This window comes from Carassius auratus, chromosome 22 (assembly GCF_003368295.1).
Source record: "Carassius auratus strain Wakin chromosome 22, ASM336829v1, whole genome shotgun sequence".
Taxonomy (NCBI): domain Eukaryota; kingdom Metazoa; phylum Chordata; class Actinopteri; order Cypriniformes; family Cyprinidae; genus Carassius; species Carassius auratus.
The window spans coordinates 22970697-22988867 of record NC_039264.1 but is presented as its reverse complement, the minus strand read 5'-3'; the positions used below and the strand labels follow the sequence as shown (position 1 = coordinate 22988867).

At 36.7% G+C, this 18171-nt stretch overlaps 1 protein-coding gene across 4 annotated transcripts in view; it reads left to right on the top strand.

Moving 5' to 3' along the window:
• Positions 1-471: 471 nt before the first annotated feature.
• LOC113040058 (transcriptional repressor p66-alpha-like) overlaps positions 472-18171 on the top strand; it is a 29775-nt gene continuing 12075 nt past the window's right edge. The window contains exons 1-2 of one of the 4 annotated variants that reach the window (XM_026198290.1): positions 472-784; positions 16364-16622. In XM_026198290.1, coding sequence (XP_026054075.1) covers positions 16372-16622 — 251 coding nt within the window. In that variant the 5' untranslated portion in view covers positions 472-784; positions 16364-16371. Of the gene's footprint in view, positions 785-1955; positions 2142-14943; positions 15158-16363; positions 16623-18171 lie in introns of those variants that run through there. The other 3 variants (XM_026198289.1, XM_026198291.1, XM_026198288.1) reach the window with 3 other exon arrangements.

Sequence of the window (18171 nt, the reverse complement as noted above, 5' to 3'; positions counted from 1 at the left end):
CAATATAACATTTTATGTAGGCGACCCCACAGTATATATATATATGATCGTTTTACTCCATGATGAATTAAAACGTGGGGAATTAATTAATTAAACTAGGGAAATCATTTTGGATGTTGTCGTCCTTTGAAACTACATGTAAAAACCGTCTAAGATTGAGTTTAATTCCAAACTACAGTTGAAAGAACGACATGAAAGTTGAGTAAAGAACTTGTGAAAAAAAAAAAAAAAAAAAAAAAACCTTTATAAACTTTTCATATCTAGGCCTATTTTAATACCCTATTTAAATGTTTTTTTCTCTTTTAAATAATTGTAATATGTTTGTACTACTGACAGTACGCATAAAGTGTGCTTTGGAAAACAATACGACGTCTCCCTATTTCCATTTGCCGGTGTTCTGCTTCCGGTCTGTCTAAAAAAAGTCATTTTTGACATACGCAGACAGTGAACGTGAGGTGTCAGAGTTTGACATGAGCTCATGTCCTGTATCAGGCTGCTACAACAACAACAACAACAAAAAACCCTGAAGAGTTTGTAAAAAAACATCTGTGTAGGACATAAAAAAAAATCAGGAATTAATGTCCGTGCCCTGCGGCCTATGCCTTACTCTGAAGAGAAGAGGAAACAGGCTTGGCGTGCGGATCTGAACTTTAAAAAATCCTCCGGAGAGAGTTTACGTGTTTTGGTTTCATTTCGTCGATAAAAAGCCCACATCCGGATCACGAGCTCTACCTGGGTCACCATCCTGGCAGACGGAAACAACTTCAGGAAACTGACGGACTTGGTATGTTCATTGGATTCAATTATTTAGACATTATCTATATATTTTATGTTAAACGTTTATAAGACATAAAGGCAACGATGATAGTTAGAGCCTGCTTTGCGACGACGTTGCAACGTGGTTTCTGTTACTTTTCGCATCGCTCTTCAGGATGGACCAATCACAGTCGTTTGTGATAACTGTAAAAGTTTTTAACAAAATTATTTTCCTGCTATTTTTTCAAAAGGCTTACAGTTCCACGTCGGTTACTAGTATTTGAAGTTGGATATATTTAAAAGATTATACTATTTAGTATACACACGTTCCCAAAAAGACTTGGATTAAATTTGATTGCAACGCAATGGAGAATTCACATTTGTGAGCCATAGAGCGCCCCTTGGTGGAATATAACTTTTTGTCCCGCAGTTTTGGAAGCCACTTTAATAAAACAAGATGATGATGTTGGTCAGTGTATAGTCGATTTACGATTGACCAGATTATTTTGGAGCGTTGTAGAATTTTGTTTAAGTTTAAAATATGTAAACCACTATACATTACTCTAAAACGTTTGCCACAACTGTAATGGAATTTGGAATTCTGATTCCGAATTCTGATTCTGATTCTGATTCTGATTCCGATTCTTGTTTTGAAATGTAGCAGCAGAGTTTGGTAAATTATGGTACTATGGTAATTGACACTTAAGAGGTATTTAATTAATTATGTGTGTGTGTTTTTCTTTTAATAATTTCAGTTTTTATGTACCAATTTATTTAAACATTTCATCATTTTTTAAATGATTTAATTTTTAGTAATTTGTCTCAATTTAATTTAAATAATCCAGTTATTTTAACCGTTCTCTTTGATTTTACAATTTAATAGTCACAAACTATTTCTTTATTTACTGTAATTCAACAGCCTATGAAATAAATTACCATTTTTTGTTGCCTGACCATTATCATAAATAACCAAATCCTAAAATTGACATCTTTCCCTTTACAAAAGTGTACAGTCAGTGTGAGGTCTTCTAAACGACAGTAGCAACTTTACCTATGGTAACTATTGTATTTAGTCTGAAGCTAGTAGTCTCTATGGTAACCATTTACCATAGTAAATATTTGTGTAATTAAATCGCTATGAGGATGCTCTTCTTCACGTAGATGTGTTGATGTGGGCCAGTGCTCAGTGCGCATGCGCGGTTCGGTGACTCGGGTCCATGTGTAGGCAGCGAAGATCTTTATTTGGCGACCGGAGCGGCATCGGGCAGGGCAGATAGACAGAAGGGGATCCCCGGGATAGTTTCACACCAAAAATACTAGGGTAAATAACAACAACTAGACGCGTGGAGTGCCCTCGGAAGACCACTAAGCGTTTCATCTTCTCAGTAAGTTCCTTCAGAGAGCGATTGAGTGATAACCGGACGTTTTCAGAGTGTTTTGACTTTACATTAGCTTCGCTAGCAACTGGACTGTTGAGTTAAACACAGGCTTTACAAACTCAACCACCCGTTTGATCAAATACATCTGACGGATTCCGTCCAACTCTTTCGATACCGATGCAATGCGATGTAACAGTTCACTTTAGAGAAGAAACTTGTCAATTGTGTTCAGTTTGGGGGAAATAAACTAGTCATTTAGCTCGCTTGCTAATTGGGCTTGATGAGTTAGTCAGCATTAGCTAATGTTAGCCGGGTTAGCTAACTAGTTTTGCTTCCTCAGCACTAAACTCACCGGGCTTTAGTTGGTTTGTTGCCACTGAGCTTCACTTAAGCTCAAACTCCTTTTTAAACATAAGAAGTTAGGAAGTGTTGGATTTTATCTTTAGATCATCTGACAGATACTGTGTTTTTTGGTCATTGGATTGGAGTGCATAGAAATGTGAACAGATTCAGGTTTGTGGGTAGTTAAATCGACCCATTTCGTCTTATATTCACCCAAATTCGTGGCCACATTTATTTTAACACTTGAACAGTCCAGTGTAATTATTTTTTAAGTGTATAAGGTATGAAAATTGGTTTTATACCTGGTCACAATTGTAATTAGTAGGAGACCACAGAGTTGAAATAGCTTAGTCAGTAAAACCCAAGAAAGTTGAAAACTTTGAAGCAAAATTTTACTCCAAGGCATTTTTACTTTCACTTTATATCATTACAGTTAAGAGTCCATTGGAATATGTGATATTGTAATATAAAGCAATCAGTTACTTCATCAAAATGAGTGTCTGGGTTTCCCACTGGTTACAGTTGTATGTGTTTACATCATGACTTTTATCTTAATAATGTAATAAAAAGTCACTTTAAAGATTATGTGCACCAAATACAACATCATGACGCTTGTGTTTACGTCTTAAAAATGTAAAAACAACACTTTAAAGATTACGTGCACCAATGATGGTGGCGGTATCTCTTATAATGATGATCTGTTTTACATTTTTCCTTTTACGGACCCTTGACACGGACACCATTTTTTCCGAGAGGACAAACTGGTCATGTGATATTTACACCAGCCATGTAAAAGCGTTCATGTGAAACCAAGACTTTCATTTACAGTGAGCCCTATATTTAGATATTTTGATGGGTTTAAAAGGGTTAATGATAAATAGTTATTCTGCATATTGTGGTCAGATGTTCCTGGTGTTACGTTTGTGACTAGTAACAAATAAGTCATCAGTTCAGGGGCTGAGACCAAGGGCCGAGTTCAAAGTTCCTGCAGTTGATCTATGTAAGATCAGAATGTGATGTCAAAAGTGGCATGCATTTCTATATATATATATATATATATATATATATATATATATATATATAACCTATACACATTCAAAGTGTTTTTTTTTTAACCATTATTTGTAGTAAGGATGCATGTAGGCTAATTGATCAAAAGTGACAGTAAAGGCATTTATAATGTTACAAAGGATTTCGATTTCAAATGAATGCAATTTAACAAAGAATCCAGAAAAGATTCCCACAAAAAAAAAGCTAAAAAGAAATGGTCCTTGAGCAGCGAATCTGCATATTAGAATGATTTCTGAAGGATCACGGCACACTGAATGATGCAGAAAGTTCACAGTTGCATCCAAAGAATAAATTGCAGTTAAAATAAAAATTATGTTTGACAGTATTACTGTATTTTTGATCAAATGAATGCAGCCTTGAGCATAAACAGCCACTGTTGTATGTAATTGGTGAACTGCAATGAGTAGTAAGTATCTTGTGTCGATTACAAGTGCGTAATTGTTTTGTCACTTCTGGTTAATATTGCTCTTATGTTTGAACCCACTGAATGTCCACCAACTGCCCCGAGATGAGTTTAGCAGCTGTTGCTTATGAAATGCAAGTTGATTCAATTCTGAGACTTTGGACTTGGTGTAAAAGTGTAACTGACCGTCCACTGTTTGTCAGCTTTGATGATGCATGCTGTCACAATCCTGCCGAAATGCTTGAGCCGTTTCTCATGGTGGAGCAGAGGTGTAGTTCAAGGTTGGTCTGCATGGGTGTGGTGGTGGAGGAGGCTTAAGTTGTTTTGTCTGAAGGATGACTTGAGTGGCTTTTTGTAAATAGATTGGGTGGGACTAACTTGGTGTCACGAGAAACCACCAAGTATAATCATAGTACATAATAAAATACTTACAAATGCTTGGATTTTGGTCCTACAACCAAGAATCTCCCAATATGTCATGTCAGTATGTGCCGGGTGTTGTCGAATCCTGGCGTACCATGTTGAGTGTCTATTAGGCAACCAGCTAAGCCACTTGGCACCTCTCAAGTGAGTCGTAACAGGCATGTCTCTCCGAATCCCACACCACGCCAAGGACAAGCCTGAAGACCAGCTGTGTTCTCCATAAGAGATCTGTTGAACAATAATAGTTTTGTAGCTAAGTATATTTAGCAGGAATGAGGGCTGGATGTCGAGATCTGTTCATCTGCACCTGAGAAACACACCAGAGCTGCTGTATCTGAGATGGTGGCCGCTGGTAAACAGGAAGGACTGGACACTGACACATGGCCACTGCAATCCAGCGAGATCTTTGTACTGTTAAGCGTCCAATGAGGAAAGCCAGGGGAAGAATGCTGGAGACATATAGCTAGGCATGGAAAATGAAGGACACTTTTGTTTTGGCTGTAGACCAAAAGTACATGCCATTGTATTAGAGTCTGAGCATTTCACTTTCAGCTGACTGGTGTTATCAGTAAGGTGTGGTTTTGTGTTGGGGTATCCTGTCAGATTATAAAACGCTTATTGGTAATTGGTTTTACGGGCTTCATAAAAACTGAAATACTTATGAAATGGTAACTAGATCTGAATACATTGATTTGGTTTTGTAGAAATTCATATATATATATATATATATATATATATATATATATATATATATATATATATATATATATATATATATAATATTATTATTATTATTATTATTATTATTATTATTATTATTATATATGTGTATATATATATATATATATATATATATATAATTTTTTTTTTGGGGTAGTTTTGGATTTGTAAAATAATATTTAAATGATCTTTTTTCCATGTTTTGTTATTGGGTTAGTGTTATTTGGCATAATGGGAATAATTTAAAATCATTATTTCCTGAAGCTCAATGTCTAAGCTTAATTTTGTTGAATTTTTATCAATGTATTTGGTAAAAATCGGTATTATTTTGCATTGAGTATTACTCAAATTTTAATATAATTTACAATATACCTTTAGATATGCACCGAATGATTGGCCAGGGATCGGCATCGGGCCGATTAGTCTCACTTCTTTCAGATTTTGAGCCGATCTGTTTTGTTTAGGGGTGCACGATATATATCGGCCGATGATTAATGCACATTCATTATCAGCTTGGATTTGGATCAGCTCCGTGTAGTAGCGGCTGCTCTGTGAAATCACGCACCTTATGGTATTTACAGCTGATTGGAGAACCGGCTTTACTGACGAAATGCTCATTAATCATCGACCGATATATCGTGCACCCCTAGTTTTATTACCAGCTGCACGGGCAATAACGTCGCACATTCTTGCTGTCTTCTCTCCAACGACCGCTTCTCTCTCATAGATCTCATTCACACTGGTTAAATAGGGCTTGTACTGCACATTATTTTAGTCATTCCCACAGGTTTTGTGCTTGCACTAAAAGCACGCGCACCACCACTGATCTATATTCGTGGAGCGCACAAGCCGCAATCAGTCTCAAACAGCTTGAGAGCCACAAATACCAAAATGAGTGGCTAACTGTGCTAAAAGGTCAAATACATACAAAATTATGTCAAATGCCTGACTTGGCGAGTATCCTGTTAAACCAGTCTGTTTTGGAACGTTAAATAGTTGAGAAAGAAAACGTTTGTTGTGTAACAGTATATTGGGTCGGTGGATAAACTCTTAAAGGGACCGCTGTCCAATATCTCTGCTGCTGTCTGTCATGTTAATCAAAGATCAAAAGAGCAAGAAAAGCTTTAATGGTAAGCATTAATTTGTATAAAACATTTTTCCAATTAACTACAGAAATTAAATTTGATAAATTTACATTTGATTTCTTTAATTTCAGCATTTATTTGTGCTCTTGTTTGCATGTTTTGATTTGTTCTAATTGTATTACTGACTTTTACTTTTTTTATGAAGAAAAAACTTTGCATTAAAGAAAAGTTTTTGTTTTGTTTTTTTTGGGAAAAAAAATCGGAATCAGAAAAAAAAATCGTTATCGGCAGATCACACTAGTGATGTGATCTGAAGTGCTGCATCCTTAATTTAGTAGACTTAATAGGAAAGTTCACCCAAAAATCATGTAATGTCAAATTTTAATTTACCCTCACGTTGATCTTGTTTTTTTTCATCTGTTTAAAACAAAAAAGGATATTTTGAAGAATGTTGGTAACCAAACAGTTAATTGTAACCACTGACTTACTTAGTATGAAAAAAAACATAAAAATATAAAACAAATTATGAACTATCTTAATATTTAAACCATTTTTAAACTAATTCACATGTAAGAGTGCAATTATAGGCTAAATATGAAGAACTGAAGTTTTGCTTGTCAGTTTGTTCATTTAGTTTTATCACAGGCAAGGTAAGTAGTAGTGCCAGTGATACTAGGAAAACTCTCTGTGACTATAAAATAAGGCACAGTCAATTTAAGTTATTGAAGTTTAATGTGTGATCATGATAGGAGGAGAACAATTATTATCTTGTATAATAAACCCCATATTTATTCGTCAGAAATTTTATTTTTCAGCAGTGCATTGAGTTGTGTAGAAACAACTTGTGACAAACCAAGAAGCTAATTCTGTGCTTTTCTAGAGATTCTCCAGCAGTATTTTCCAAAGCTGGACTTCGCTGGCGTGGCAACTTTGGATTTCTCTGTGTGCCGAAGTGACATGAATACACCGTTAAGGTATTCATCCAGGAGCGAAGACTTATGAACAATGATTGCTGCAAATTAATATGCAGTTGCGAAGTACAGAATCATGTCTGACGGAGTACACTTCTATATTTGATTAAAATGGCATGCAGAACCACTTGTTTCCCCCATCAGTTCTTGTAGATCTGGCTCTCGGCCCGACAGACCAGAGAGATTAACTGCAGAATCCGGCTGCCATTCAAAATAAGTGCTTCAATCTAAATTAAGTCCTCAGCCGATTAGTCAAGTTTGACAACGGGATTATGAAGGTGAACTGTCTGTATGGATTTGTTCATACATAATGAATTTGTAACAATAGAATACCTCTTATAGAGCTAAGGATGTTTGTATGTGTCTTTTTGCGTAGTTAAATGGTCAGGCATGTGATATTTACAGCTTTTCCAAGAAGGTTTTATTGTGTTTTAGAATGCTAATTAAACCACACAATATAATTAGGCTGGTTTGCATTCATCCAATGAAATCAAAATGAAAACTATTTACTTCATTAGGGCACATTCCTACTCTTGTGATAAACAATTAATCCATGTGAGTTTTTGTTTGTATTTTCTAGTAATATTTAATAAAAATCTGGAAATTTGCGTCCATTCTGAAATTGGATTTCTTCTCTGATGTCAATTTGACAGCTTGGGCGGAGAATCCTTAGCCACTCCCCTCCAACCGTTAGTTTACAGCGAGTGACTTCCGGTTCACACAGACTTTAAAGAGGGATTTCCTGTCTTTTAGCATGTTAATTAAGGCGTGTTTACACGACAATGTTTTCTATTAAAAACGTAAATGCATTTTTGCATTTTGGTGGTTCGTTTACACAACGGTGGTGTTTTGGGTGCCTGAAAATGCAGATTTTTGTGTACGTTTTTGAAAAAACTGCCTCTATAAACTGCAAAATAAAATATTAGTCAATAATAATAGTCATGCTTGTGCATATTACATATTAAGGTTGTATTCACACCTGTCTTGTTTGGGTCGATTGAATTGAACTCTGGCTCGATTCCCCCTTTGGTGCGGGTCTTTTTGGCAGGTCTCAATACAGCAATCGTACTCTGGTGTGCACCTTACAACTGAATCGAGACCCAGTTATAGAGGTGGTCTTGGTTGGTTCTTGTGTTCACAACATTTGCCCGCCATTGAAAAATTAGTCGTGGTTCGACCTGGATCTCCAAGGAGACATGCTGCCTCATTGACATTTGGGGGTTGGGCAGTGTCTTTGGACGATCGCGCAGTTAGCCTACACTCGCAATAGCCTGCAATCGCTTTCCTATGCATGCAGTTTTTTCTTTATACCTAATCCGTCTTCTGCACTGCCACTGTCATGATGCCATGGTAGACGCAAATAAGAGTATGCTCTTTCCGCCCTAACCGTCTTGTAGGACTTCTTCGTCTTTGCAAAATCCTTGATACAACATCGTATAGATGACATTGTCTCTTTTGATTTTAAAGTGTCTTCATTTTGCGTTTGCAGCTGATTACAAAAAGATCAGTAAATAATAACAATAGCACTATGGAAAATCTTCATGATTAGCCTGTTTTCGAACTTCCTGCTTTTCCCTGTTTGAGAATTTCTGTCCAATGAATGGATGACCTTAGCACATGTGTGGTTCTGTTTACAATTTCTGGTTCACTTGCAAAAAGGGCAGCGTGAAAGCGAACTGCACCAAACCAAAAAAAAATCAACATTGTACTTGGTCCGGACCAAAACAAGTGAACTAGCGGTCTTTCCTGGTGTGAATATACTCTTAGTCTATAGGTATGTGCTCCGACACGTAGTGTTTCTTTACAAAGTAAAATCACCAAATAAATAGCTGGCATGCATAATACAGCGTTTTTAGTCTTTTTCGTGAATCTGTGTGAATTGGGATCGTTTTGACAATGTTGTCTCCTTTATGGGAAATATATATATATAAAAAAAATTGTTTTTAGAACATCGTTGTCATGTATACATTGCCTAATAGTGTCACCCAAAAATGTGAATCTAAAGGTAAGATATTTGCAGTAAAATATCCAAAAACCACTAAGCTAGTGTTATATATTTTGTCCAGCTGATTACTAACAATATCTCTAATGTTTTCAACTTCTAGTAAATCATGAGAAAATTCCCATTCTAAACCGTGACACGGGGCAGTGCAGTCACCTGTCAATTACGTTAGTTACCCTTTTTTACTGCCTTTACTGATGTAGAAACCACATGACAACGGTTTCATGGACAAATGCGGAAGTAGCTTCGCATGTTTAACTAGAAAGAGATGCCGATCTCGCTTGTTTTACTCAATAGGTTAGTTGTTTTGATTTGTATCCTTACAGAAAACATAAGCTATTATAACGATCAACAAGATTAGAATTATGGGGTATACACTACAAAGGTGGGGCATCGCATCTCTAGACCCGTTTGAGGACGCGTCTGATCGCATCTTTGCATTCACTTTGTATGTAATCTACTCGCGTTAAATCCATGATTTATCTTTCCGTCTGATTGATGGCTGTCAGCAGTTGGGTAGAATGCAACAAATCCCATCATTCCATGCTCTTTCTTAGCGTCATCAAACCACGCGAATGTTATTGTTTTGGTAGTATGCCCTCTCATGGCAGGTCCTATAACCTGTACCTAAACTAAACTAAAGTACAAAACTGTGGAATGGAAGAATAGAAAATTTGCATGACACATTTGCACACAAGCCAATCAGCGAAGAGCTTAAAACATCTGGTTTTATCAGAGTGTTTTTATTTGTGCGAGCCATGCAAAAAAATCCCACAAATAATGTAGAGCAAGTAACGCGGTGTAGATATTCAGTATGCTTTTGATGTGCACTAACATTCAACACTGTAACATGTATCATGTAACATACGTATTGGCTTGAATGTGTTTGGCTAAAGCAACAGGAGGAATTTAAACATGCAACTTTTTTTTTTGACCAACTTGTGCCAATATGTAAAAAAAAACAATAAAAAAACATCTGTTTGCATGGCTATAGCGGTCGAGCTTTAAAAGCGATTTAACCTCAAACGTGACTTCTGAAATGCTGCTAATTAACCCACAATGCTAAAAATAAAATAAAAAATACAAGTTGACCTCACAATTCAACAAGTCATAGGTAGTGACCTTCTCTAGTAATTACTGTAAATGAAACACATTTGGTGCTGCCCCAGTGTTGGTTGTTGTTGTTATCTACAAATTTGACTATAACTGATCTGAAGGCCAGTGAAGAGTATAAGTGTGTGCGTCAGTGTACATTTGCACTCTAGTCTGTTTGAGATCACAGTGGGGGATGGGTAGATGCGTGTGCATGCTTGTGTGTGTGTGTGTGTGTGTGTGTGTGTGGAGAGGGGGTGGCTGCTCGCGACTGTTCTTACAGCACAAGTTATTCTTTGTGCCCACGTGAAAAGCAATTGGCTGTACTTTCTTTCTGTGTCGTTCTGTTGCTAGGGGGCACTCCAGGTGGATCTTCTGGCAGATACAGGGTTAACGACGTCCATTTTGTTAGGTAACACCCTCGTGGCCTGATCTGTCTGTGGTGTTAAAATGGCAGGGCTTAACCCTTGATATGCAGGACTGGAGCCTGCAGGGGCACCTTTGACTCAACCCTCTTGGCAGCCAAGACATGCTTGTTGTGAGAGATCCAGAGGAACATCTGTAGCATGTTAGACTCCGCAAACTTACCTGGGACTTAGTTTTTTAGTGCTTATCATCTGATTGGTTTCAGAAATGTGTTGGTGAATCAATCAGGAAGTCCTTCTGCGCTGGACAAGCTTGGTAAAAGCGACTCCACTGTCCTTCTCAGGAAGCACTTAGACAGTAGTCCAGTGCAGCATGACCTGTGTCTCAGTTCTCATCTCTGTTTGCGGCGACTTGAGAGTTTTTGGCTAACTTGAGTTATCGATATTACTCATAATTGGAGTTAAGGATTTTTCAAAACCCTTACTACAGTGTTAAACTTTGAATTATAACTCATTCAGCAGAGAGTCATATATTTGTGCTCTTTTTTTTAAATATTTTTACTTGGGCCTGTAAGTTACCACTTCACAACGCAGTGCAGTCACTCGCATCATGGCAGTGATTTGGACATGGATAGGCACCAGTAATTAAGGTTTGGCAACACATAGATTTGAATTTTGATTTTATTTTTTTGCAAAGTTTTCAATAAACTTTGAATAAACACATACATTTATTCAATTCAATTTGATATTCAAATAAAAGTAATTCAATAAGGGATTTTCTTGCTCCGTTGACAGTATACCAACATTTTTACTTCTCCCTCCAACAATAAAAAGTCAAACTTTTATATAAAACTTTAGCAAACTTAAATTTATAATTTTATATGATTATTCAAAAATGTACAAAAAAATTATGTATTTATATATATTTAATATAATTAAATAATAATTTAAAAATTTCAATTAAAATATTTTATAAACACACATTTCCATTACATTTATTTTTAATTGTTTTCTTTTAAATGGAAATTTGAATTTAAATATTTACTTTAAAAAAAAAACAATTACAATATTATTTTAATTTATAGTTTTTAAATGATATTTTATATTATATATTTGTTATTCATTCTTGTGTTAATGCATTTTTTTTCTTTCCTTATAAAGATATTTTTTGGTTGAAATATCACTTTAGACTTTTGTAAAATGTATAACATTCCCATTTTACACCTAGAATTTTTATTCATTATTTATTTTTTAAATTCTAATTTCAAGTACAAAAAAAATTTCCAATAAGAGCATAAATTGGCAAAACATTTGCAACCCATTCTTATTGATGCTATTACAGTTCATTCTTTCCATTTCAATTCTTCAAATCTCATTTGTCGATCTGCTGCATAATTTTTCACAAGTTTAAAAGTGCATAAGCAGATCTTGAAAATCAGATGTTCAAGTTTGCACCCGGTCAGGTGACCATCCCATCTGTCCCGGGCCAGCGGGTCATCCTTATTGCTGAGCAGCTGAACGTACCGATCCAGTTTGGGTTGTATTGCCACCATGCTGTGTTGTTGTACAGCTCTAGCGATGCCTCCTATTGTCTTGCTCGATCTGCGCCCTTAGGGCGGTCATTACATCAGACGACTCTTCTTCATCAAGGCCCCGTGAGGATAGTCACCGCACTCCCAGCTCGCCGCGGCGTGGCATGAACAGACATGTTTTCCACCCAGCAGAGACAATCCAATACACCATGTTGTGCTGTTAGCACTTAATCGCGTGCAGACGTCACCGAGGTTCGAGTATTTCTGTAGTGGAATTGTTAGTAAACAAACAACTGCGCGACCTCTATGTAGCATGTGGTTTAAATGACATCACAATCTCAAATCTGATTAGCTAAACCCAAACACAGATGTAAATAATCTTCTGAAGTATGTCTGTTGTTATCAAAATATTAATCTTCCTGTTTTGCGTCACACTGTGGTCCGTTTGAAGCTTCGCAATTGATATGAAAGTGTAAAAACAAGTTGATTCTTTTAAAAAGGGATTGGGTTCGTCGTATCAAACCCTGTTGTTGAGGCATGAGTGGTGCACAGATCTGATGCCATCCACTTCCCATGAGGCTTTGCAAGCCACGTGCCTTGCAGACAAGCGTCCATTTCCTAACCAGAACAAGTGGCTTGTGTATGACTAAACTAGTCACTCGGTGTGAAAACCTGGCAGTGCTGTTCTCAGTATGACATTAACTGGTGATGCAACGTTTCTTAGTTGGAGATCATTTGTGAAACTGTGTGTTAAATGTTAAATGTTGTTTATTATCATTTAAGTACAGCTAATGATTTTCTGGATTGTGCAATGGACTCGGCTGAAGGCATTTCTGACCGTCAGTATACATTGACAGGTTTGGTGACCTACTTTTAAAAGCCCTGTCCAGTCTGTGCTCCTTTACATTGACAATTATATCTGATCCCACCAAAAAAATGTCCAGAATTTGATGTTAACACTATAATGGTTGAGCCAGCTATTTAGATAACACTATTTAGATGTGAATTGTTCAGATGACTGGGATTTGATTCAAAAGTTAACTGTGAATGATTCGGTTTGATTAGACTAAAGGGATCGTTCAGCTAAAACAAAAAATCCTGTCATAATTTACTCTGTCCTATGAGTCGTTATAAACCTGAATGAGGTTATTTTTATTTTATTTTTATTTTTTGATTTTTTTACTACTTCTGTTGGACACAAAAGAAGATTTTTTTCAAGAATGTTGGCAACCAAACAGTTGCTGGTAGCAATGGACTTCAATAGTATTTAGTTGAACTATTACATTAAGGTTGTACCATTTTGATTCAGTAATTTTATATATACTTTATATTTTTAGGATACTTTCATGCTCAATTTAATGTATCTGAGCAGAAGTCACCAATTAAACAATGAAATCAATTAGGCTGGGTATCAATTCAGATGTCCACAATTTTGAGTCACAAACATTCGCTTCGATTTCTCAATATAGTTTTATTACAAATGCTATTGATATTCCAAAGAAATGAACAGTAAACATCAGTTTCCAAATGGTGAATTAATAAAAAGAATTTAACAGCCACAGGCCTGTATTTTAAACCTTTTCTTTTTTTGTATAGGGTCCTTTTTTGAACGATATTAGGGCCCTATAAAATTCAAATTCAAATTAGAAAATTAAACCCTTTTATTTGTTGGCAAACGAAGTGCTGCACAACAGAGGTTTACTGATGAAATTAAAAAAGAAAACAAATGTAATTTTTATTCTTTTAAAAATAAAGATTTATGTATTAACAGTAGTAGCATTGAGTCTTAAGACCGCTAAATAGTAATATATTCTGACGCTTCTTAATGTTAAACTAAACTTTTATTTTGATGGGTTGCCATGAAGAACTTGCAGCTGTGTTGAATTTGATATGACGCTAGTTTTCTCAAATGAAACGCTATAATACTAATGAAGTGACTCTCAGAGCAGCTGGAGATGATATTTGTGTATTCATATCATAGTGAGACCGCAGAAGCTGAAAGCGCAGCGAGCGTCATCTGCGTTCGTAAACAAAACAGTGTGTCGCGCCATCCACCACTGAATGCGGAAATCCAGATGCGTTATATCAAATGCTTCTGCATATTTATAGTGTTCCCATAGCATTTCACCCAAGCATTGCGAATCACGCGTACGGCTTTGTTCTTGGTTCTTATCAACAGTATCTCCGCCGTGATAAGTGTTGAATGAATGACGGGCTTTGAAATACATACTTTGAAACCATTTTCACTCAAAGCGTTTGTAAATTACAAAATTAGCATTGAACTAAACCGAACATATTGAAGCTGAAACACAAATAGTATTCACTTGCGAAACCTATTCCAATAATCTATTTACAACTTTGAAAAATGTGATGCTCTTCAGAATCTGTGGTTTCTAGGTTTGGAAAAGCCTTAAAGTCATGATTTCCATTATATATATATATATATATATATATATATATATATATAAGACGAATCTATGTTTCTTCTGTAAAATAAGTTGTGAGTGCAGTCTCTAAAAAGCCTTATCTGACGATCCCAAACCCCAAAAGTGGATCAAACTGTTAATCACATGGACCAAAAGACACTGAAACTTCTCTTCAGGATCGAGGTTCTCAAATCCTTCCATTTGCATAAGCTTGTTTGGATCAGCGTGATCATATGCGCTGCTATTGTCTAGTCAGTTGGTTTATTGACTACCTTTTATTGTCGAGACCACTGTGGCGGTTGAGCAACAAAGGGGCGGACACTTCCTCCTCATCTCTGAAAGGCTTGTTTTGGAATGTGTGGCCGCGTTCACTGCCAGTCAGTCCCTCAAGGGGTTAAAAACCTGCTTCGGTTTCTCGGCTGCGTCCACCGACCGGTTCCAACTGGTTTTCTGGGGAAATGCTTGATGTGTTCCATGGAATCTTGGGAAGGGTCATGTGGAGCCCCAGTGATGTCATGGCAGATGAGAGCAGGCCTGGGTGTTGAATCAGCTGTGTTGCTATCAGATGGCTGATATCATATGTAAGACAGGTAGGTCGGCACGTCTCGTGTGTGTGTGTGTGTGTGTGTGTGCCTTGATGTATCCAGTGGATCTTCTTCCTGTAAGTGGCTGTTGGGGTTTGCATGCACACAGCCCGGCACAGTTTAAGTTTCTTGATTGTATTTCCTGTTTGTGGACTTTGATCCTGTGGATCGTCTTTTGAGAAGTGCCTCTCTGTGGCTTTAAAAATCTGTCTTTCCTCTACAGGTGCATTCATCATATACTTGTAGTTCTCAGCCAGGGGGTCGTGACCCAAAAAAAAGGGGTTAATGCGAAAAACCATGTCAGATGCGAACTGGTTTCGTTTTATTAAAAGGGAGGAGTATCTTTTGTCATGTGGTTGACGTACGTGTTGGAACAAACTCTACAGTATAGGACTATTGGTGCAATTCATTTTTGGACTGATTGCATGGCATGCCCTCATCCTCAAAAACTATAAAGAGAACTACACACTGGGAAAGAAAGTACTATCGGGGCTACTTTGAGATAAACATGTTTTGGGGCTTTTGTAATGATTTGGGTGTTGAATTATTGGCTGCTGGGAGCCAAAGATGTTTAGAAATTGAACAGTAAAACTATAAAGAGAAGTCTTGAATTGTTAAAAAAAAAATCAATAGCAGCACATCACAACAAATCTTTTTTTTTAAGTTGTATTTTAGTAGTATTTTGAAAATGTTTTTTTTTTCTTTTTATATAGAATTATTTTACTATTCTAATTTTTTAACAAATTTTTCTTTGCTGTGGTACAATAAACATCACAATCATTATTTTTAGATAATGTATTTTTTTAATAGTGATTTTTTTTCTACATTCACTAATTGTAATAATAATTATTATTATTTAAAAATATTATTATTTTTAACTCTGGCGCAATAAATATTTTTATATTTGATTTGTTTTGTTTTTTTTATGTCCAAAGTAAAATCTGGGTCCTTGATGTTCTAGAATGTTGTATTGGTGATGGATCAATATATCTGACCGGTTTTAGATAATTTGATATTACTGGTTTCAGATGATCCTGTGTGAACGCCACCCAAAACAAACCTGTTCAGCTTGAATAGTTTCCAAAGTCTATCAATTAGGGCAAATTAAAGCTGGAAAAGGCTCTCAGCCATTCAGATTCGAGAACCAGAAACAGCTGTTGTGTACAAGGCTTTCTGCCTGAATATGTCTGACTCCGTGGTCTTGTTTTACAGGTGAGAAGATGTCAGAAGACGCAGTGCGTCAGACACGCAGTCAAAAGCGGGCTCTGGAGCGGGATGCCCCTGCTTCGGAGGCTGACTTGAAGAGGGTCAAGCTGGAGAGAGGAGAGCTGGGAGCTGTAGATGGACTGAAGACCAGAAGCGAACAGGCCAACAAGGTGGCTAACATCCTGCGGGCCGGGGAGGTGAAGGCCACCATCAAGGTGGAGGTGCAGACCAGCGATGAGCCTGTGGACATGAGCACATCTAAGAGGTAGATCGCAGGCTGAACATAAACGCATGCTTTTTATCCCCAAGCCTCCTTTTAAATGAAATAACTCAGCTGTTGATCTTCGGTGGTAGTGGCTTGTGAACTGGAGAAATGGCGTGATGTTGGTCCTGCCAGTTCATTTTTAGGTTTGTGTTGAGGACACTTAACCTCCTCTTACTCCGATGAGACTTTGTGATAGTAACTCTGAATATAAAACATCTGCTACATGCAAAGTCTACAAGGCATCAAGTAGATGAAAAAAGGAGAAGTGCCAGAGCTCACTGTGATGGTGCTTGTGCTTCGCTGGTTAAAAAAAAAAAAAACTTGAGGCTATGTTTAAATACCATGTGTACGATTCAAGTTTTGCGTAAATTCAATTGTAGTTTTTTATTAACACACAAATAGAATTTATTAAATCGAAGCATGCACACTAACTCTCAGATGAAGTTTAGTGATGCACAGATAAAGGATGAAGTGCATGAGAGATGATGTTTGCATCCACAAAAAATCTACATTTACACCATCTATTAATCTAGATTAATCGTAAACCTACAGGCCCATTCAAAAGTTTAGTTTTTATTTTATTCTGTTTGTTTGTGAAAACACTACTTTCAACAAGGCTGCAGATATTTGATCAAAAATGCATTAAGAACAGTGCTACTGTGGAAAATAATTGCAATTTTAAATAACCCTTTTCTATTTAGATATATTTTCAAATATGCTTTATTCTTGTGATGGTAGAGCTGAATATTCAGCATCATTACCCCAGTCTTCAGTGTCACATGATCCTTCAGAAGTCATTCTAATATTTAGATTTGCATATGCATGGATGGCATATGTGTGATCTAAATATATATAAAAATAGCTTATTTAGTGTTCGTTCATGATGCATGAAACGATGTTATTCTATGCAACTTTAATTTATCAGTATGCGTAGTAATTAACTTGAATGTTAAATTAAGCTGTACTGTAAAATGTTAATATTATCATGATTACACATGAATCTTTATTATTTTCTCTCCGTTTTCCGCTGTTGCCTCAACAGAAGTAGAAAACAAAAACACAAAACTAGATGTCTTGCATCTTTAACATAAAACTTCCCATTGCATTTGTAGTTCGGTTGCTTAAAAAAGTTTCACTTGTTGGTTATTTACCTTGACACTTCGTCTCAGGATGTTTGACTGGATGGTAAACTTATGGCATGATAAACTGAAGGCAGTTCCTGTTTGTTGGTGAATGCATGATTAATGTAAAAGCCAAACAGAAGTGGTGATGAACCGGAGTGGAGCTCATGATAAAGAACAAAGGAGGTGGCCTGATGCCATGCGGGATGGGGGAGGGGTACAAAGTTGAGTTAAAGATGTCACACTCCACAAACACGACCGTTGTACGCTCAACTTTTCCCAAAGACCACACTCCACGCTTGCTCAGCATGCCGGTCTCCCCTCGAGTGGCACCCTGCCCTGCTAGAAGAACAGAAGAAGAAAGAAGTCCCAAGTGTTTGCTGTCGCACCTGAACCCTGCCTGACTTTGTGAAACGAGGCCTATGTCA